This window comes from Agrilus planipennis, unplaced genomic scaffold, assembly GCF_000699045.2.
Source record: "Agrilus planipennis isolate EAB-ADULT unplaced genomic scaffold, Apla_2.0 scaffold26, whole genome shotgun sequence".
NCBI lineage: Eukaryota > Metazoa > Arthropoda > Insecta > Coleoptera > Buprestidae > Agrilus > Agrilus planipennis.
Genome location: NW_020439469.1, coordinates 629,774 through 653,610, shown reverse-complemented (window position 1 = coordinate 653,610; position 23,837 = coordinate 629,774). Strand labels below are relative to the sequence as shown.

General features: G+C 35.8%; 2 protein-coding genes across 2 annotated transcripts in view; both read left to right on the top strand.

The window, feature by feature from the left end:
• LOC112905855 overlaps positions 1-18,091 on the top strand; it is a 25,982-nt gene extending 7,891 nt beyond the window's left edge. Inside the window, exons 2-3 of the mRNA XM_025979085.1 lie at positions 8,952-9,177; positions 17,936-18,091. Of these exons, the coding sequence (XP_025834870.1) occupies positions 8,952-9,177; positions 17,936-18,091 (382 nt within the window). The remainder of the gene's footprint in view (positions 1-8,951; positions 9,178-17,935) is intronic.
• Positions 18,092-20,636: 2,545 nt separating this feature from the next.
• The window catches only part of LOC108740305 (43 kDa receptor-associated protein of the synapse homolog), a 105,887-nt gene continuing 102,686 nt past the window's right edge, over positions 20,637-23,837 (top strand). Inside the window, exons 1-2 of the mRNA XM_025979084.1 lie at positions 20,637-20,669; positions 21,357-21,508. Coding sequence (XP_025834869.1) covers positions 20,637-20,669; positions 21,357-21,508 — 185 coding nt within the window. The remainder of the gene's footprint in view (positions 20,670-21,356; positions 21,509-23,837) is intronic.

Here is a 23,837-nt window from a genome sequence, read left to right as displayed (position 1 = left end):
ACGCCATCTGTAGCACGATGCTACATTTTAGGATTACGTATGCTCCAACAAGGTCCACTTGTGTGGATATCTACTTGCTGAAAACGAATCCCGGCGTAGCCAACCTCAACGTGATAGGCACAGTTAAGACAGCAGGTAAAAGTGGACCTGTGTTCTGCGGAGCTGCCTGTGACGCGCTGATGAGATCCAAAAAGATCGAAATCGCGATTCGCGTCTGGCAGTTTCGATAGAATACAGACCACTTCGAATTATTTTATTTGGGTTAAATTTAGTAAAGCATGTTTCTGACATTAGTAGAGTTAAAATATACAATAATATATTTATTGAGATGGGGGAAGGGAGAGGGGCAAATCTTAAATCATCTCACCAAAATCGCCCCACGTAATTAATAGACGCCCCCTGTGAGATAACGCCAAGACAGGACACCTACGCCAAAAATCTGTCACTAAACATTTTCTTTCCAAAAGTAAGTACTGCTTTATTTAGTGCTTTTTAAGTGCTTCTTGAAGAATTATTGCCAACATTCGCTAGTACATCTTACATGTGATAGAATTATGCTTTCTTTTCTCCCGAGCCTTCTAGATGTAGATATCTACATTGAAAAACAATTTGGTGGCAACTATAAAACTATAGCGACGTCAATGAAAATTTTGTTTGCAAAAGTAAGAAGTCTTACTCTGCTGGATTATTCATATTTATCTATTTATTGTAAGCATTTTTTGGCGAGGGTGTGGGACGCTTCAGGGAAGCATAAATTTACGAAATGTGGGATGTAATTACCCATGTTGGCAATAGTTCCTCGAGAAGCAATTAAAAAGCAGTAAATTATGGCGTATTTACTTTTGGACAGAAACGAAGTTTTGGTATGGGCGTGCAACCTTGGCGTTCGTTCATAACCACTACTAACTTTCATGTAAAGGAATGGAGCACTAGATTTTAATTAGAGCACTGAATTAACATTAAGAATCCATTAAAGTCTCATGTCCATCGTTTTGCGTTTTTATGATATGGATGTGGTAGCTTGACAAACGTGGAAAGCATGGAATCGAAATCACAATCGAAATGTCCATTATAAAGGTCGATTCTCACTATACATATTCCACTAACGTTCCCTAAAATACTGTATAAACAAATTGTTTTTACCGTCGTAGTGTTTTATCACTTATCTCGAACGGTTGTACTGACGTACCACATTTAATGAGTTATTGTTCGAATGACCAATAAGAACTCGTGTAATCCTTACTATTTATTATTANGAATGTCACCTCAAGGTAGGCCTAGTGGCGTCATCTCTTGGTTAGGCCGGAAACTTATCAATCCACCCTCGTACTTCGCTCTCATCAACAGTTTTAGTAGATATTTATAAATATTATTGGTTTGCTTCAACGGTTACAACCATCCCTGTGAAAATCTGTTGGCAAAAAGTTACAAAACGACTTCTTGAGCGGAACTCAACCTGATTTGGATGTTGGAGAGGGCGGTATTTAATACAAAACCCACAAGATTAACCATCAGCCACATTAGCTGCCTAATCTATCCATCAAAATTTCATTCCTTCAATGTGTTGTGAATGCAAAGACGTCTTCTTCGTTTCTTATTTTACAAACGCTTTTCCTTCCCCAGAATATAATGGCGGTGGTCATTAAATTCTATTCGAGTCACATATACTTTCACATTACCTACTTCTACAGGCTACTGATACGGAAAGATAGCGTAACGTTCAAGTCAAGAAAATCGGACCATAAATGATTCGGCATTTGATTAATTCTTTTGAATCTCAAAGGAGAATTGCTGCCCCACGCATCCCTCTTCCCCTCCTCTAGACGACGCCCTTGTGACAGGTAAATTTGATATCCAACACGTTTCATGTTTTTTAGATTTTTAGAACATGCACTTTTACAGGTAGAGTTGAGCGATTAATGTTTGCTAAAATTGCTCGCTTATTTCAGTTGCGCCGTTCCTAAAATTGAATTAGGAAAATTTATGGGTACACCATGTTTATAAATTTGGACAGGTGTGTCTGTGTATTTGAGCTCCATCCATTTAGTTCGTTTGCTCAAAAACATGTACGCTAAAAGCTTTCTAGCTGGGTGTGTTTGGATATATGCATATCGGTAGGTAGGTATATATCGGAAGTATATTTTGACGCGCCAACAGCGCTATATTACTGAGTACCAATAACATTTCGCAATGAGGCATTGAAAATGATCAGTACTGACAGGAACCGTATATATTTTGAGCAAACACGTTTTATAGCCTTACTCGCAGAGGCAACGCTCGGAATAATTTATACGACTAAAACGTTTGCAGAAATCATCCATCTACCTATACTGATAAATAACGAACGGAAAACATGTTATGATTTACGCATAACTGCAGAGAAAATTTGAAAATTCCGATGTTTGTTTGTGTCAGCTGCAGGCACCGTCGTGTATGGCTACATACCTAAATTAGGTTACCGATATCAACGATATTTTTACATTTCAAACAATTTGGATTTGTTTCAACGTAATACATTTAATTTATATTGCTGTCGACAGGTTTATTATTCAGAAATATGCTTATTATTTTATATTTTATGATTTCGTCAACATAACTGTAGTCAGAAGCATAGGTGGTTTCAGAAGTAATTCTTGGGGCGGCGGGGGGAGAAACATCTTAAATCTAGATATGACAATATTTGAAATAGTAACAATACTAAAATAACTGTAGTTTCTGTTCTCTAAAAGCACAAATTTATTTAGAATAGATGTGTAGTTATCTGACATTTCCAACTAATCAGACATATTTAAAATTTGAGTCATCATAAGGTTGTCAGTCTTAAGACTGGTTGGACACGTACCTCCACTCTTTCCTATCCTAAGCTAATCTTCGCATTTCCCTAAAACTAGAACAACCCATATCCTTAAATATTTGCGAACAGTAATCTAATCTAGGTCTACCCCTACCCCTCCTAACTCCCCTTTGTGCCTTTAATATGTCTCTGACTAGACCTTCATGCCTATTGACTTCCATAGAGTCCTCTGTTCTCTTACTCTTTCTAATACCTTTTCATTTCTAACCTCATCATTCGCATGTAACACCACATTTCAAACGCTTCTAACCTTTTCTTTTCCGCTGCGTCCACTGTCCATGTTTCGTACACGTACAGCGCCGTGCTCTAAACATACACTTTTAACAACCTTTTTAGAATTTCTAAACTAACCGTTCGCGAGCATAAGAGTGACTTCTTTTGATTGAAGGCGACTCGACCCTGCGGTATCCTCTGTTTTATACCGCTACGACTCCTTCTGATCTCCTAGATACCTAAAGTCGGCCACTTCTTCTAAGTTTTCGTCTTATTTTCTTTATATTCGCTCTTTCCTTACTTTTCCTTTCCTTGCATACCAGTATTTTTATTTTACCTTTATTTATTTTCATACAGTACTGTTTTGTCAATATCGTTTCCATTTTATTTAAAGCTACATTTAACTCCTCCTTGCTAGTTACTCATACTGCTATATCACCTGCAAATCTAAGCATACTAATCTTTTGTCCCTGTATATCTATCCCTACAGTTCTACTGTCTTTAATCATGTTGATCGCGTCTTCGATGTATAGATTAAAAAGTAGCAGTAAAAGTGTGGATCCCTGTCTGACTGCCTTCCTAATATTTACTTCTCTACGTTGCAGCCCCATCTCTATAACTGCCTCTTTATACAAACTAAGTATCGCTCTTCTATCTTTGTAACTCATCCCTACATTTTTAAGTATATTTAACATCTTTTCCCATTTAACATTGTCAAAAGCTTTTTCCAAATCTACAAATCCTATGTACGCTCTCTTTCTTTTTTGGTACAAAATTCCCGGTAAAAATGATATTTCCCTCAGATGTTTCATTTTATTACACAAAAAAATTAAAAGATAAGTTATGAAGTATGAAATACTTGATAAATAGTTTATTTCCATCAGCTATCTAAGTGTCTGAACATATTAAGTACACAAAACATTCTAGAATACTATTACGTCAGATTTAGTACCATAAAAATTTAATATCATATTTGCGCACGTCAGTAACTAGAATTAATTAACATAAAATCCATAAAATTGTGTTTCTAAAAACCCTATCCTCCAAAATACGAGAGAGATTCTACTAGAGACTCGTGTTATGAAAAGATTCGACCTCCAACCTTTGTATGTAAGTCTTGTTGTATGATTGTTTCATATTTTAGGTCCAACATAGTAAGTAACAAGTATTGTGAGTGTTACTATTTTATTTCCAAGCGGAGTTCAACTTCCATTTGATACAGTCTGAGAGATTGCAACAATTATTTAAGTCCATTAACAAAGTGAATGAAATTTTGATAAAAATTTACAAATAAAAGTAGACCACAGTTCAAGGGAAGAGACACTAATTGTTTTTCTTTTTTTTTTGTACGGTTGATTATCGGCTATCGGTTTGAATTGTATCCACCGTTGTCGTCAATGCGTCTCGCCATTATTCAGCCAGTCTGCACTTATTCCTCGCGTTTAATGCTTTTCGTTCGCTCACTCAGTCATCATTTTGGTATCATTAATACGGGTGTTGTAATATAAAGTTTTTTGTGTAACTTTGTTATTAATGTTGATATACTGTGACTGCAATAAAACTTTTACTATAGCTGCGCCTAAGAAAATCATCACAAGAATGGTATTCGATTGTCTTGTCTTTGTTTCACATAATGAGTTTGTATCAAAAATGATGCTTCCTACTGGGGAGGATGTAATTGGGTGTTGTACACTTGTACACAGGAGAGATACGACTTGGCGATGGTGCTTAAAGTTAATAATAAAAGCGTCACTTTTTCACAAGTTGCCAGAACATTAAGTCACAAAGTTACACAAAATACATGGAGATAAACGTAAATGCCAAAATTACAATTAGGAGAGCAGACGAAACACATTAAACACGAGGAATAAGTGCAAACTGACTGAATAATGGCGGAACGCGGTGACGATAAGAGTCTTTATGTTACAGTAAATGTGATTAATCCGATGATTATATAATAACCGATAATTATGCATAATTACCACTAAATTTTGTAAATATGATAAATTTTTGAAAATTTATCAAATTAGCTGGTTTGTTTGTAATGTCGTAATGGTAAATGTGATAAAAGTCATCGTATATGTTGAAACAAAGACAACCTTGTGACATACTAAAACATATCAGCACGCGGTGGGCAAGGGTATTAAAAAAACTCCAGCCTGTAATAAATCTAACCAACCAAACAATGACATCACCAATGAATACACATCTCCAAACAGCCTACCATACTATTACCTATTTTATATATCATATGCCACCACATATATTGTTTTCAACGTTCAAAAACTGCACGAAAAAATATCTTTTTGAATGGTAACTGTACAAAGAAAAGTGCACTCTATTGGGATCCGTCAAATAGGAGGAGCCTAAAAACATGGCGCCGATTAGGGAAAATTTATCGTAGTTCCTATAGTGTACCGTGCAATTTCCAANTTTTACTTTTTTAACGTGTTTTATGTTTTTAATAAACAATTTTAAATTTTTCCCTTGTTCGAGTTATAAATTTTGCCACCAGATGGTGTATGCCCATTTGACGGATCCCAATTCTTCTGGTCCAGTCATTCATGATATTTATCGTATTTACCATTACGAGTTTCGAATTGTGTAAACAAACTGGTTAATTTATTAAATTTATCATATTTACGAAATTTGGTGATGATTATGCATAATCGCCTGTTATTATATAAGTATATAATCACCAGTTTATTACTTTTATCGTGACATATACCTAAGATTCAAGCTGATAATCGATAGTCAACTATACAAAAGAAAAAAAGAAGAAACAATTACATTGTTACCATTTTTTTTTCTTGAACTGTTTTTATTTGTAAATTTTTAATTAAAATTTCATTCACTTTCAAGTTAATGCTCACCAGAAAGTTGTTAATGTATTTAAATAATATTTAAGCGTTAGTTTCTGTAGTACTTAAGAATTAGAGCTATTATATATTTTCGGGGCGAGGTTAATTCAAAAATGTTAAAAATTATCGTAGAAATGGTTTTTTTTCCAACATAATTATCCATTTGCTTTCAAATCGGATAAACTGCTGATGAGCTTTCTTTGTCGATAATATCCAACTTGCTTCATGCAATAACTGTTTCTAACTATTTAATCATTAACGATTCTAGATTTTACTTACGTAAATACAGTTCGGAAATACACGGAAATCCAGGGCAGACTCAAGCTTATCAGGGACGGTTAAAATGTACAAAGAGGGACTGCTGTAACCGTGACTGAGCAGAGGGTAGAAAGGAATTACATGAGTTATAGAGATGTACCTACTAAGGTTCATAAGTTAAATGTAATTGAATTCATCTCCGAAACTACTAGACCTAAAATTTTGAAAAAATACAGAAAATAGTTATTTACTTATAGATTACAAGAAAATTGATAAAAAGTGTATGGTCTGAACATAACGTAAATCTTTCAACAAAACAGTATTGTGGGTACAAATTTACATTTTGTAACACTTGTCGTGGATTGGTTTTTTAAAATACTTTATATTATCACTAAACATATATTATATATACACAATGGAATAAAGAACAAATGTATACATGTTACCTTAATCTAACAAAATATAGTCATCAACCACGATGTAAATGTTCTTAATCACAACATGAAAGTATGAGTCCGCGTGTGGCTCTAAACCTAAACTTAACACTATTGTCCGACACAAATACTGGTTGACGTCACACAATATTCTTACTGGCACTTGGAGGTAGGGCTCTATACAAAGAAAACTCCTGACACCCTGTTCAAGTCTAAGGGCCACTCTAATGTTCCTACTGAGGAAAACTCTTAGAGGGAGCTTGAGACTGATGTTGGTCTCTCTTTCGTGTTTTTTTTTATTAAGATTATTCTCGAGGAGGGGAGATCTTCAAAAGACACCCCCTGAAGGGAGGTAGTGTCGGATTTTTACCGACTAAAACCCCTCTTCGAGTGGGGAGATAAACCCTGAGGATTACTCATCGCCGGGAAGACAATGGAAGTTTGGGATTTGGGAGAGGGTTGAGAAGGGAAAATGGTCCAAGGTGCGGTTTTGAGGAGGGGGACGAGAACCGTCGGAATGGGTGGTCCACCTTGGAAGTGATGCGTGGACACTCGCGCTAGAAGTGAGCGAAAGCGAGTGGCTCATTGAAGAAGGTGACAGGGCCTTCGGAAACGATCGTTTGGTTTCGGGGCGAATTTGGGATATGGTTAAGAGTGTGGATAGAAGGGAGTGTTGGGGAGGAAACCGAAGTAGGTGGTCCACTTCTGAAGTGCTGGATGGACACTCCCGCTAAAAAGCGAAGAATATCTTTCGTGTTTTTTTTTGTTTTCGTGGAAGAGGGGAAATCTTCAAAAGACACCCAGCCATCCGTACGACTGGGTAGTGTCGGATTCCCGAGGAAGATGTTCTCGGATCAACCGACTAAAACCCCTCTACCTCAGGCCGTTATAGGATCAATTAAGGTCCTCTTCAGTCAATAGTTGTTGAGAGTTTTTTGTGATTGTGTTTTTAAGAATATGTTTGTGTATGTGTGTGTGTGTGTGTGGGGAGGGTTATTTTAAGGAGTTGGGAAGGTTATCCAGGTAATTGAGATATTCCTCAGGGAGGTCGGGAGTGGTTGCCAATAATTTGGCAGGGGGAAGGGATCTTTCGTGACACCCTTTAAGTCTAAGGGCAACTCTAATGTTCCTACTGCGAAAAACTCTTAGAGGGAGCTTGAGACTGATGTTGGTCTCGCTTTCGTGTCCAGTGCCAGTCCTTTTATACCCCTGGTCAGGGTGCATCGAACCGAAACACCAGGAAAGGGTAGTCGCACAAGGGTAGGAGGACGTACGTCTCTATCGCTACTAAGCCCCAGTGGCGCCTTCGCGAGCGGCACTGCGGCGCGTCGGGAAACTGCGCTGGGGTAAAAGCGGCAAAATTTCGATTTGAACGAGACGCGTGTTACAATTTGCAGTTTGAATGTATGGGGGAACATGCTTTTTTTTCTACTGCAATGTTAAGTTGGTTCTTGGGTAAGCATTTCGTATATCCGAATGAAAAAGGGAACTCTTATTGGATCACTCGTGTATCTGCCTGTCCGTTTTTTTGTTAAATATTGTTAATAACTTAACAATTATGAACAAAATCAAAAACAGCAGTAAACAGACACGTATATGTTAATTAAAACATTAATTTAGAAATTGATATATTTTTCATGGCATTTCTTTCTTTTCAGTGGTNGGGTTATTTTAAGGAGTTGGGAAGGTTATCCAGGTAATTGAGATATTCCTCAGGGAGGTCGGGAGTGGTTGCCAATAATTTGGCAGGGGGAAGGGATCTTTCGTGACACCCTTTAAGTCTAAGGGCAACTCTAATGTTCCTACTGCGAAAAACTCTTAGAGGGAGCTTGAGACTGATGTTGGTCTCGCTTTCGTGTCCAGTGCCAGTCCTTTTATACCCCTGGTCAGGGTGCATCGAACCGAAACACCAGGAAAGGGTAGTCGCACAAGGGTAGGAGGACGTACGTCTCTATCGCTACTAAGCCCCAGTGGCGCCTTCGCGAGCGGCACTGCGGCGCGTCGGGAAACTGCGCTGGGGTAAAAGCGGCAAAATTTCGATTTGAACGAGACGCGTGTTACAATTTGCAGTTTGAATGTATGGGGGAACATGCTTTTTTTTCTACTGCAATGTTAAGTTGGTTCTTGGGTAAGCATTTCGTATATCCGAATGAAAAAGGGAACTCTTATTGGATCACTCGTGTATCTGCCTGTCCGTTTTTTTGTTAAATATTGTTAATAACTTAACAATTATGAACAAAATCAAAAACAGCAGTAAACAGACACGTATATGTTAATTAAAACATTAATTTAGAAATTGATATATTTTTCATGGCATTTCTTTCTTTTCAGTGGTGAAGTGAGTCATCAACTTTCGGCAACCAGACTATTATCTTCACCTGACGGCTCACGACATCCATTAGATGGATTCGATCAAAGTTGGCCGTGGTACGACTCATTTTCAAGCCTCCATCGAGAAGCTTACACGGAAGTTCACGTACCCAGATCTCCACTTTTTGCATTCAGTTGCTTTCATGCCTGTCGAACTCGAATAAGACAACGACTTGCTAAACGAAAGGTATGTGCAGTTTAAAATGATGGTAGTATTCGTTAATATTTGTTAACAGTAAGAGTAAAATGTCAAAATCCCAAAACCTTTCTGGGTAAGAATAGCTAGATGTACAAAAGTTCAAATTTACACCAATTAGTACCTATCAAACACTAAGGACTATGTCCCCAATAATTGAAAGGTTATTATAAAGATAGGTTTTGCCTATGAAATACAGGAGTTGACTTAGTGATTAAAACTGTTAGTCTAGAATCTTTAATATCTTTTTAGAAAGCTTAGTTAAAGGCTGGTTGACAATTGATTCATATTATTAACAAATATCACATTCGGAGCCTCTCCTACGAGGAGCTTGGAGCTACTTTAGTGGGAGAAGGAGGAAATTATTATTCTCCATAATCCAACCTATCCTACTTAACCTAGCATTACATAAACAAACATAACCTAGTTTAGATGAAACTTCAAATATAGTAATATAATTCGAAGTGGTCTGCATTCTGTCGAAACTACCAGACGCGGATCGCGATTTCGATCTTTTTGGATCTCATCAGGGCGTTACAGGCAGCTCCGACAGAACACAGACCTACTTTTACCTGCTTTCTTAACAGTGCGTTTTAGAAAATACTACAAATGGCGCAGTAAGCGCCATCTGTAGCCCGATGCTACATTTTAGGATTACGTATGCTTCAACAAGGTCCACTTGTGTGGATATATATTTGTTGAAAAGGAATCCCGGCGTAGCCAACCTCAACGTGATAGGCACGTTAGCTTAATCGAATAAAATAATTCGAAGTGGTTTGTATTCTGTCGAAACTGCCAGATGCGGATCGCGATTTCGATCTTTTGGGTCTCATCAGCGCGTCGCAGGCAGCTCCGACAGAACATAGACCGACTTTTACCTGCTGTCTTAACAGTGCGTTTTAGAAAATACTACAAATGGCGCAATAAGCGCCATCTGTAGCCCGATGCTATATTTTAGGATTACGTATGCTCCAATAAGGTCCACTTGTGTGGATATCTACTTGTTGAAAACGAATCCTGTCGGGGCTGCCTGCGACGCGCTGATGAGATATAAAAAGATCGAAATCGCGATCCGCGTCTGGCATTTTCGACAGAATGCAGACCACTTCGAATTATTTTATTCGATTAAGCTAACGTGCCTATCACGTTGAGGTTGGCTACGCCGGGATTCGTTTTCAACAAGTAGATATCCACACAAGTGGACCTTGTTGGAGCATACGTCATCCTAAAATGTAGCATCGGGCTACAGATGGCGCTTACTGCGCCATTTGTAGTATTTTCAAATATAGTATTTATTTATAAAATAGGTCAAATATATCAGCGACTATTGCCTTTTTTATCCTCTCTAGCCGAGAAGAAGTATAGTTAAACACAATAGCTTCTTGCGCACATTAAACCGCCGTCTAAACTTACAGCGCTTTATCCACCTTCGAGTAGAATTTGGGTTTCCATGTACATTCTGTTCCTGCCTTCCTGGTTTATTGCTATACGAGGATAAGCGTGGGTCACACTGTTGTAGATTTTACATTAAGCTCCATATAATTTAAGACGACTTCGGTTCCGTAAAAATGACAATGTATAACTGCACATATGCAATCCCAGATTACTCAAAACGCCTTCAGTTGCGGGAAAATACTAGTGTGTTACGTACCTGGAGTGGAAACGTAGAGCATGTTTCAGACCGTTAGACCGCATGCTTATTTCCTTCCCGAATCGTCTGTTTTACGACTCCTCGATGAAGTCTGAGTTTGAACTTAAAATTGCTGTTTTGCGCCCGATATTGGCAACTTATGAGTTCATTTTTGGTTTAATAAAACGAAGAACCGATTCCTTTTTATCTGCTATTATCCCTCCAATGGACAAAGTGAGGTTATATTTATAAATTATTATTATACCTAGTTATTATAGATATGTCTATACAGATGGGCCTTATTAAACAAAAAAATTAAGTAAATGTTTGGTGGTCCGAAAGTTCATCGTTTTCGAGAAGAATGCATTTGAAAATATAGTCAAAGGTTACTCTGACTGTGGTTGAATCACGCAGGGAAATATGACACTTGTTTTATATTTTTGTACTCATGCATTGCTTGTTTGTGATTGGCGAAGTTTACTGTATGTAACAGCCACACTAGAGAAGTTCTTTTTTCTCTTTTAATGTTGTAGGCTTGTATGCATGTAGTTAGTAGACGTTTTTGACAGTAGGTCAGGATGTCAGTGTCATGAGTCAGTGTAGCTTACATTGGCCAATGCGAACAGTTTCCTAGACGCTAGATTGGATCTACGAATTTTGTAACTTGGGCGGCTCGTAGACCTGATCTAAATCCTGCTGACTTCTCTGCATGGGGTGATATCAAGCAACGCGTGTATTAAGTGCCAGTGCAGAATGCAAATAAAGTAGGTATGTCAAATGCCGGAACGAATCATTTTTGTAGTATTCGTGTGGCACGGTATTGTAATTAATTTTTTCTAACGGGAAGATAAGTCTATTGAGGATCCAGAGACTTTTTCTATTAATGTTCACATAACGTTAATTTTTTTTGTTTTTTTTGTGTTTTTAATACCATGTCGAGGTATACTTTAAAAAGTACTGCATATTGTCTGCGATGAGAAAAGTAGGCATTTAATTAATTTTAATAGTAATGGACGCCTAAATATATATATACATAGTAGAGTAGTAGTAAACTGTTGATCTTTACTCTAATAGTCGTTCTAGGATCGTTATTCAGCGATGTATCTGATAAGTTGTTATCGTAATTTCTCTGTACGTTGTGCCAATTTTTGCCCATATCGGCTTCGGATTGCAACTTTTTCTGGTTTTCTTACAAAACTTTTTGTCTCTTAATCACGTTGCTTTACTCACCGTGCCATTCATTATTGCATCAAGTGATAAAGTTAACACCTTTCGAAGCTTGTCACTTATTTCATACATATCCAGGAAGGGATTAGAAAATTCAAATAAAATATAAAATTGCGGCAACCAATTTTAATGATAAAAGAAACATCGTTATCATCACGCTGTTCAGTTAGTTGTTTCACTGTGTGACTTTTCTTAATGATTTTCCATCCATTAGAATAGTGCGCTGTCACTACGCCATTTGGAAAACACCTATGAATTGTAATTGGCTTTTAAATTATACATTCGATTGTAAATATCAGATCAGAAGGTCGAATCCGATGAAATTTAAACTAACAGAGAAAATTGACGAATAAAAGGACAAAACTAGGTGAACTTCGACCTGGCGGGAAAAATCAGCAATAGATCAAAAGTCAAGGAAAGTAAAACAGATAAAATTATTCATTTTAGACTTAAAATAAATAAAATTCTTCTACTCGAGTCCATCCTTCGATATATATATGGTATTTTTCGCCACCCCTTTCTCAGGAAATGATTTTTTTTGGGTAAGAAATGTAAAAATCATGTTAGTCGAAACAAAAATTCAATAATATAATAATACCTTTTGAATCCATGTTTAAGAAACTTCTTTTAGGTAATATTTATTTTATCTATCTACGTTATTTTAAAAGTGAAACAATAAAACAAAGCCTGTAAACCTTCCTTTGAAGAAGAGCTGTTGTCACATCTCAGTCAGCTTTTCGAAATGATGAATTTAAAAAGATCGTTTTTCATTCCACGCTAGGCTTCTTAACACAAATCACAAATTTCATAAATGTTTGACTAGGTACACCTATTTACTTATTCAAATTTTCATTAACTCAGACAATGCTGCATCATATTTTCTCATGTAACAAAGGAAGACAAACGATTTTAACTTTTTCGGTTCGCTATGTAAGTTGTACCTAATTTAACGTGTTGTGGATTAATGTATGAAAGGAATAAGGTTATTTATCTTGTTCTTCTGCGCTTTCCCTGTCTAAGCAAATACGGTTATCCTCAAGCGGCATATAACAGAAATATCCCAGGAGGAATGCTAGAACTCTCAGATACGCCTGCCTCCCGTTTCAACTAAGCTCAAAATGTAGGTTATCAGGGTAATCAGGAGACATGGGCGTAGGAATGGACCTCTTCCCTATTATTCACGTGCTAAGGATATGCACCAATGTAGTAACGCGAACTGTAATGAAGGTACATTTAGAACGGGAATGAATTAAAAAATTAATGTCCATATTCTTTATGTAAGAGGATTACAACTCCGTGATGTTGGCACCTTGTATATGGAATTCTAAATAACCAATTAAAGATTTAAAAGGCTAGGAAATTATCACAAAATTAATCCCATAAATTGGTCAGCGATACATAATTTTTTAAGTTTTCGAGACCGCATTGAGATCATTTTATTGGAACGCTTCCAATTCTCTAAATAATTTCTTTTGCATCCATAGTAGGTAGCAGCTTTAGCAATGATTTAGGAAATAATATTTTTGACGAATATTTTGAGGAGAGACTGAATTTTGTGTCTGCCTGCAGAAATGTAGATTATAATATTTGACAGAAGAAAAATCAGTAACGATGAACCGTATCAGGTCTTAAAAAATTGAATAGGATCGTGTAATACAAAACCATTTTTATGCACTCTATACATTTATCCATATTTTCTTTTTATTTTTTTATAAATAAATTTCAAGTGTTTGCATTATTGAAGTTTTGTTCATTTTACACTATGATAACTTATGAATAAAAGTTTAAAAAACCTATTAACCCAAATAAACCTAAATCGTAAATTAAATTTTTTATAAACTCAGTTTAATAATATTGTTTTGAGATGAAGATAAATAAAAACAATTTTTTTAAGCAATTTTTGTTTGACAATCAACTTACAAATTAAAATAAATTCCAAATTAACAAAAGTTTTATTTTATACAAATATTATTGCATTGTCATTGAATTTATATACGTGTATTAAATTTTAACCCGGTCCGAATGTGGAAAATGACTCAAAATTAATTTGAAAGATTTATAGCAGACACACAAGAGGGCAAGTTAAAAGAAAATGTTTAATAATAACAACTATTGCGTCTTGATAAGAACTTTTTAAGTAAGAAACCCACCTATCCCAAAATTCATTAAAGAAGAATTCTAAAGGAATTTTCGTGGATTTGCACCAGCAGACTACGCAATCAACGATTCTCAAGCATTGTACTGACATTTGATATTTGTTGAGCGTTTTGGAAATCCAAAATATGTTTCTATGTGAAAAACGATTATTCTACAAAAATTCATGTTGGTGTTATGTGTGTTTGTCGGCTAGCACGAACTAGCTGTCATTTTCATGACATCAAAAGAACTTATTGAACACATGAATAACTGAATTGCATGAATAACTACATATGGAAACGCTTTCCGCAGGAAGAGTACCATGTTTGCCTACAATCGATCGAAAACATGAGAGAATGAACATTTTGAGAGAGTGTATGAGGCTTATCCAACGTAATCCTGATATAATCCGCCATCAACTCATAATTGTCGATGAAACATGCATTCCTCATTATGCGTCAGAAATAATTCAACAATGAAAACAATGGATGGAGATTTCGAAGAAGAAAATCGTAATTAGTTCACCACTAGCGCACTAACATTTAGGTTATTTTTGTGATATATTGGGATCCGTTAAATTGATGTAGCTCAAAAAACATTACGACGATGTAGTGCAATTGTAAATTTTTTAAAATACGATGAAATGATAAGTATCAGCACAATATGTGATTGGGCTGATGTAAGTCATCGAAAAAGGGAATTTCTTGAAAGGGAACCTGTGTTAAATGCCAGTCATATCATAAAATCGGGAAGAAATTCATTTGACGCAGAACCTTCAAGTAAGGTGAATTTTACCGCTTTCTGTCTACAAACTTCCGATTTAAAGAGTGATCCACATGAAATAAATGGTAAAGTGACTTTAAATGGAGATACCTATTATATCAGTAGAGTGTTTATGTAAAGCAGGTTTAGATGAACGTTTCAAGCATATTATTGCAACATTACTATATTGCAGAAGTTAAGGTCCTAAACTAAAAATATTCAGAACGTATTTTCAGTTCAGAGTTAGCTTAGGTAATCTTTTTTCTATCAAAATTTTTAATGTTTTTTTATAGATTTCATTTATAAACTATTACGTTTTTAATATTACGACTAAGCGTAATATATATTGGGTAAGATACAATCATTTACCCTAAAATGACGTGAAAATCTTCATTCCAGAATTCATTTCTTTGAAGCGTTTTACTTTCATACGAACTTCTAGTTTATTTTGTACGTATACGAAACAGTTAGGTTTCCTTTGAAAGCAATTAAAATGCAGTTGAAGATATTTATTGGTGGTAGATACTATTACAGCCTTTTAGTACACAGACTAAATTTTTATTTGTTTTTAGACAATGTGAACACTTCCCAGGTTCCGTGATAACTTATTTATTAATTTATTCAACGTTTTTTATCATTATAATAAAATATTTCACGATTCTATCAGTACTAATTCACACATACGATTCATAGACATTTTGACTTGATAATTTTTTGGTTACGTGTTACTATTCGCACTTTCTTAAAACTAGAACATCCCTCGTCTTTAACTAATTTAATATAATATAATACCTATCGAATATTTCTTAAAACGAAAAACGAAACTAACCGGTTTGCTAGGTACTAGGTACTTGACATTCATTTGTAAACGTTAATAGAACTCTGAAAGTGAATAGAAGTATGCTTGGAATTTGAGGTATTTATATACATCGTAGGCCATTAAAAACAAGCCAGATTTTGTGTAGAAAAGTTCATATATCGAAAAATGCCTCAAACAGACTGACTCAGTTTTGGAGGGGTACATCTGGGTGCTATGGAAAAGAAAAAAGATACCGTGGATAGAAAGGTTAGAAATGACTAGGTAATTACTTAATAGAATAGAGTTGTAGTCAATCACTTAATAAATCAAGGGAGATCTGCTGCTAACTGAAGTAAGAACCAAAATGGTACAAGTTCTTGGACAGTAAGAAGATCGCCACCACATTTCAGACGCTTCTAACCTTTTCTTTTCCACCGCGTCCACTGTCCATGTTTTGTTCCCGTACATCGTCGCGCCCCAAACATACACCTTTAACAATCTTTTTCGAATTTCTAAATTAACCGTTCTCGAGCATAGAAGTGGCTTCTTTTTATTGAAGGCGACTCGATCCTGCGCTATCCTTTACTTTATATCTCTACTACTCCTTCCGCCCTGACTTCTCTGATTTCCTAGCCACTTCTAATTTTTCACCTCCTATCTTTATATTCGCTCTTTCTCTACCTTTTCTAAAGAACATATTACGAAGAAATCATAGTTCTCAGTTTTGTATGTTCAAATTGTCATAACTTGATATACTGTGTGACATAAGTTCGAGATTAATATGCCTGTTGCAAGGTGACGTAATATGAGAAAGAATACGTGTTGATTGTCGGCGAATAATTGACCCACATGCAATCAAATAAAAATGTGACAATGCAGATATACTTAGGTTAGATAAAACGTTTTTTCCTAAGAACTTGTAAATAGTGCGTAGGTATATTATAGGATTAAATTAGTATAGGTATATACAGTAGTTGGTTAATTTAATTTTAGCATTAAGTAATTTTTAGTTGTATGCTTATATTATTTTGAATTTATTGTAAATGTTAAAAAAACTGCAAACTACAAGGTTGTTTTCTAAGTCTTCTCGACAATTAATAGCTTTTACCCCTTGTATTAGAATAAAGGATGCTTCTATAAGAATAAGCGTTTCAAATATTTGTCTTCTATAATTATGTAAAATGCTGGAACTGTCAAAATTAGGCTTGTGCTTACTAAGCGCGGTTTTGTATGAACTGCTTATTAGGATTTGCTTTTTATGGTCGTTTTTGTGCTCACGGATCCTTACTTTAACTGGACCAATATAATTTTTTCGCAATTTCTATTTTATTATTGAATTTCTTTAGTACTGTCAAGCGCCACGAAGGTAACAGTCACATAGTAGAATGAGTGATACACTTACCCAGCAGCTGTATATCTGGTGTGGTATTGATGTGTCAAGAAAGTTGTTTTGTACTTACTAAAAGGTATCAAAAGCCATACAACAAAGGTAGATAAAAGAACTTAAAGACAAAATTTTCCATGCGATTTACTCGCACGGGCATACCTATTAATACGTTGTAGTATGTAGGTTTAACAAACAAACAAGGTTCTGTTGATAAGTACTAATTAGCCTGATGTGATAGTATACAATAGGTTTCCAATGGGAATTCACACAAACATTGAGTTGTGCATAGTCAAATAAATTGCTTCCCAAGTGGGTCACATTGTCCAAAGATACATTCAGTACCGTCAGTGCTGTTTCTCATAAAATGTAGATAAGTTGCTTGTAGAACTCTAATAATAATATAATTGATCTGTTCATTGTTGAAGTCGTGACTACTTAAAACTTATTCATAATTAAATTACATACAATGGAATTAGTAAAGGTTTCAAGAAAAATCATTCTAGAAACTTTTTACTAATTTTAGTGTTTAATTTCATTAATAAATGTCATGAATCACACAAGCAGGACCGGTCTGAGCAGTCGGGCGATAGAATGAAGTCAATTGTTTTGTTTTTATTCTATAGCGATGATAATGTTCAAACAAGTTACTTACATCGCTATTATTTACTTTCTCTCCATAATTCCAGCATGTTACTGTTACTTAAAAACATTTTTTTCGTTCTTTCAAATTGTTAACTGGTGTTTTGTTGTTTTGAAATGCATATAAATTTCACAATTGTCTAAGTTCGTTACTTTTGTTTTGTTACAGGTAGAACAAGGTGTAAAGTTATATGACAAGCATAAGCAGCAGCAGGCTGTCAAAAAATGGAGATCAGCTCTAAAAGCTGTCAGACGTCGGGAAGATAAATTTCTTGTTTTGGGCTATTTGTATCGTGCTTACATGGACTGGGGAAAATATAGGTGAGTTACGAACCAAACAGATTTATCAGAACTATTAAGTGTTGGTACGTATTATGCTGACATTATAAATTGGGGGTGTTTGTCGTTGTTATTACCGCTTGAAAACAACGAGGGTATATGCGTCGTAACGTTTTCCGAGTCCTGGTCATTTTACTAAAGAGAAACAGAGACAATCTTCCTTTCTAAGAGAGTGAAGTAAGTCCTCACTAACTCAAATCAATTTTAAACTCTAGAGCTCTAGACCGAATGACTTAACCTAGAGGTTTGGACCATTCCTTAGCATTCGAGAAGACCTGGGGTCTGATTGTTCTGGTCTAGATTTTTCTATGGTTTCCTTGGATTACTTACGCAAATTCTAGGACAGTAATAACATTCCATAGATAATCTTTCACTTGTCTTCCGTTTTCATGTCGTCCGTTTAATCTTTCTCATCTCAACCACCACCACCACCACCACCACCACCAACCCAGTCCCGCGATTCCTAAAAGGAGACTGAAGAGGGTCTTCCGAACCCCCTCCAGTGTAGGGATAGTCCGCTCACCAGCATTATAGTAGATGGTGGGGATGAAACATCTAAAAGTCTTTTTTAGTTTTAGACTCTAGACTTTAGAGAAATATTTTACCATTAGAGTCCACATTTACATTAGGTAATAATATAGGAGGGCGCATAAGTTGATAAAGGTACCAATAAATGCAATTTATGAAATTATTATTAATCTAAGATTACACATTTACAGGCTATGAAATAATGCCAGACCTGCAGCTACACAATTTTCCACAATTTAAGTAATGTCATACACAGCACTTGCTTGGTGTCGTGATGATGTTGCATAATATTTTAAAATTTTGTCTTTTTTTTTGTTTCTCGAAGGACCACCTCTTATAGAGGAAAAATTTGAGTAGATTGAACAATTTTATTCATTAACAACTTAATATAAAAGGAATTTCGCTTTACAAACTAAATTTGACTTGGGCAAAAAAAACGTGTGCATATTACATATACTTAGTACTCCTAACATGGGTCTAGAAAAAGGTGCCGACCCAACGGACAGACATATATATGTCTCCCTCATTTAGACTTTGAACGTTGTGCACATGTCCGAGAAGCTACAACACATACGAAAACTTGTCTGCTCTAACTACAGTCGCAACGCTTTCGCATAACCCATCAAGTATAAACTAGTGAGAAGAATTAATGTAGTTGCTGTTTCTCTTGATCGACATCGCCGCCACTTACGAGGACTAGCAATATAGGAGTATTAGGTATATGACATATTGCCAGTTCAGATCAGTCACTGCTCCTGGGTCACCCCCGAAACCATAACATCCGTCCATTGGATTCCGTAACGCAACAGCACATACGTCTCGAAATAAATCAACTACATCTTATTTTTATTACACACATTTTTACAAGACATAGTTATTTTTATAGCCAAATGTTACAAAAATGACGATTATTTACAATTTTTGTTTGAACAGAATACATTTCTTCCAGAACAAAAGGTTCATGGTGCTCAATATTTTGTCGAAACCGTCAGACGCGGACAGCGATTTCAATTTTATCGGATTTCAGCGCATCGTAAACAGTTTCGTCAGTCTCACACGCCCACTCTACTTCTTAGTGTGTCTTAGGACAGCGTTTTATGAATTACTACAAACAGCGTGGTAGTGTTATTATAGATGGCGTTTACTAAGCTGTTTGTGGTAATTTATGTAGTGTTCTCTTGAGGTAGCAGTTAGAGTGGTTCTGTATTTTGTCGAAACTGTCTACGATACGTTGATGAGGTCCAATGAGATCGTAGTCGCGATCCACGTCTGACAGTTTCGACAGAAAATTGACCACCATGAGCTTTTTGCTCTGTTTGGTTATGTACCTACCACATAGGATTAGCTATGTCGGGGATATATTTATGGGCCATGTTAAACATTCCTGAATTCCAGTAAAGGTAGCAATATTCTACAGACGACGTTTACCACGCTGTTTGTAGTCATTTAGATTTCTTCCAATACGATGTTCGAAATTTGACCACCAGAGGCTCTGACTGAGTAACAAGCACGAAGGTAGGTACCTACAGAGTGATCAAACATAATAATGTACATGAAATAAATGATGATGCGACTCTTAGTAGCAATTTTATGTCGATAGTGTTTACATGTCTGTACATGTGACAAATATATTGTTAAGTTCCTAACTTCAGAATGGTCACCTATAGCAGAGCCGGGCAAACTCGGCTCTTTTGACTCCCGAGAGCTCTTCAGGTATAGTCAAGGAGCTCCTCATTAATCCTGCGAGTGCGAGTGGGATGATTCTTTCCTTTTCTTATCCCTTCCATTTTCTAGGTGAGTCCCCTCTTCCCTAGCCAAACTCTATAGTATTGCGAACGTAGTAACGAAAATTTTCGTAGGTATAATGTTGCGAGAGAGGCTTCGCTCGTCTTTGGGATGAAGGGGCTTGATATGGGAGTGGAAGGGACAAGAAAAAGAGAAAGCAATATGGGTCATTACTGCTTACTTTCTCGTACACATTGAAGGGTATGGAGGGACTCAAAATGACCTCAGGTAGCGGCTCCTACGAAGTTAAAGTTTGCCCGGCTCTGACCTATAGACGTGCACACATTTTCATTCCGAAATTAACTTCTTTGATATTCTTGTAGGAGCGATTTTTATTATTATTATGAATGATGATATTTTTCACCTATTATGTATATATATACCAATAGCCACACAGCTATTTCCTCACCAGCTTTACACAGCAACCAGTGGGTTTCCCTCGAGAGTTACATCTTGCGAAGTGGCATGCGGCAATGAATGTAAAACAACATGTAAGGAAATAAACAAAACCCTCAATNTCTAATAATAATATAATTGATCTGTTCATTGTTGAAGTCGTGACTACTTAAAACTTATTCATAATTAAATTACATACAATGGAATTAGTAAAGGTTTCAAGAAAAATCATTCTAGAAACTTTTTACTAATTTTAGTGTTTAATTTCATTAATAAATGTCATGAATCACACAAGCAGGACCGGTCTGAGCAGTCGGGCGATAGAATGAAGTCAATTGTTTTGTTTTTATTCTATAGCGATGATAATGTTCAAACAAGTTACTTACATCGCTATTATTTACTTTCTCTCCATAATTCCAGCATGTTACTGTTACTTAAAAACATTTTTTTCGTTCTTTCAAATTGTTAACTGGTGTTTTGTTGTTTTGAAATGCATATAAATTTCACAATTGTCTAAGTTCGTTACTTTTGTTTTGTTACAGGTAGAACAAGGTGTAAAGTTATATGACAAGCATAAGCAGCAGCAGGCTGTCAAAAAATGGAGATCAGCTCTAAAAGCTGTCAGACGTCGGGAAGATAAATTTCTTGTTTTGGGCTATTTGTATCGTGCTTACATGGACTGGGGAAAATATAGGTGAGTTACGAACCAAACAGATTTATCAGAACTATTAAGTGTTGGTACGTATTATGCTGACATTATAAATTGGGGGTGTTTGTCGTTGTTATTACCGCTTGAAAACAACGAGGGTATATGCGTCGTAACGTTTTCCGAGTCCTGGTCATTTTACTAAAGAGAAACAGAGACAATCTTCCTTTCTAAGAGAGTGAAGTAAGTCCTCACTAACTCAAATCAATTTTAAACTCTAGAGCTCTAGACCGAATGACTTAACCTAGAGGTTTGGACCATTCCTTAGCATTCGAGAAGACCTGGGGTCTGATTGTTCTGGTCTAGATTTTTCTATGGTTTCCTTGGATTACTTACGCAAATTCTAGGACAGTAATAACATTCCATAGATAATCTTTCACTTGTCTTCCGTTTTCATGTCGTCTGTTTAATCTTTCTCATCTCAACCACCACCACCACCACCACCACCACCAACCCAGTCCCGCGATTCCTAAAAGGAGACTGAAGAGGGTCTTCCGAACCCCCTCCAGTGTAGGGATAGTCCGCTCACCAGCATTATAGTAGATGGTGGGGATGAAACATCTAAAAGTCTTTTTTAGTTTTAGACTCTAGACTTTAGAGAAATATTTTACCATTAGAGTCCACATTTACATTAGGTAATAATATAGGAGGGCGCATAAGTTGATAAAGGTACCAATAAATGCAATTTATGAAATTATTATTAATCTAAGATTACACATTTACAGGCTATGAAATAATGCCAGACCTGCAGCTACACAATTTTCCACAATTTAAGTAATGTCATACACAGCACTTGCTTGGTGTCGTGATGATGTTGCATAATATTTTAAAATTTTGTCTTTTTTTTTGTTTCTCGAAGGACCACCTCTTATAGAGGAAAAATTTGAGTAGATTGAATAATTTTATTCATTAACAATATAAAAGGAATTTCACTTTACAAACTAAATTTGACTTTTGAAACCATAGCATCCGCCCATTGGATTCCATGATGCAATAACAAGTATTAATTAAAACACCTCGTGGTGATACTTAGACAAACCACTTAAACATAAACTGGTGTCGTTCTGGTACGGGTCTAAAGGCCGTCGTAGGTTGAAGTTGCTTCCTAACGTTTTGCTAATACGAACGTCTTCAGAGGTCCTTCTATTGTTCACGTCCAGCGTCGGAGATGGAAGGACCTATGAAAAAGCTTGCCACTCGTGCTAGCGAAAGGTTAGGATGCAACTCTAATAGATGGCGGGCTTTAAACCTACATCAGAGACAGTATCAGTTCACATACACATAATGTTTATTTTCTCTCACAAGCATTTTCTTTTCATTTACCGGATTAATAAAATGGAAAAAGGTAAGAGCTGTGCTTTTTACCTGTCTCAACTGTAAAAATGATAGTTGAACCCACTTATAATGTATTCAGTTTACTTCGTTGTTTGTTGTATTACAGTTTGCTACCTTGCGCAACTTGTTCTAGTTTAACAATAGTTGCTTCATTATTTCAGTGTTACATGCTTTATTTTTTCTAACGTAACATGAGAACAAACTTGTATTCCACCTAATTACAACAATATCACAATTGTCGAGTTGAAATGGCTACATTGGGTATGGGAACAAAAATTAGACACTGTCAGAAGACACAAAAATGCACGCTATACTTTTTTGTTAATTACATAAAGTACACATAACAATGGCATATAATTATTGATTTGTTTCTGAATAATCGTCCTTTACGTAAATATAACCAAATTTGAATGGTTTCATTAATTAATAACAACTATTTAACAAAAAATATGCAAATTACCATTAAGAAAGTAATTAAAATAAATAATTTTTCCAATTTTCCGGGCATTTTTTCCATTGCTATATACCATTTTTTTTACCATTTATAGAAAGTAGACGTGACAAGTAGTAAGTGAGTCAAAATAAAACTTTGTAGGAGACGTAACAGCTATAAGATTAAAGATTTTCTCTTTTTTTTAAAAAAAAAAACTAGTTTAACAATAACCTTCAAATATTTCCACATCCGAAAAAGTTACTGCTTTTTTGCAATACTAAAAGCTATCTTTTGCCCATGTTTCAGCTTCATAGAAATTGTTTTGCTAAAGAAAAACCGGTTTTCCGCAATTTATTCGAAAATTTTTGAGGTTAAGGTAAAAATGATAAATACAGAAGTTATAGATGTTTTTATTTCCTACAGCTTTTACATTTAACTTTTTTCGATAAGATGCATAGTTTAGTCAAAAATCGCGAAAAACTGTGTTGAACCCCTAAAATCCCACCCCATTCCACACCGGATAGCAGCTATCGGTTCGCTTTATTTTTC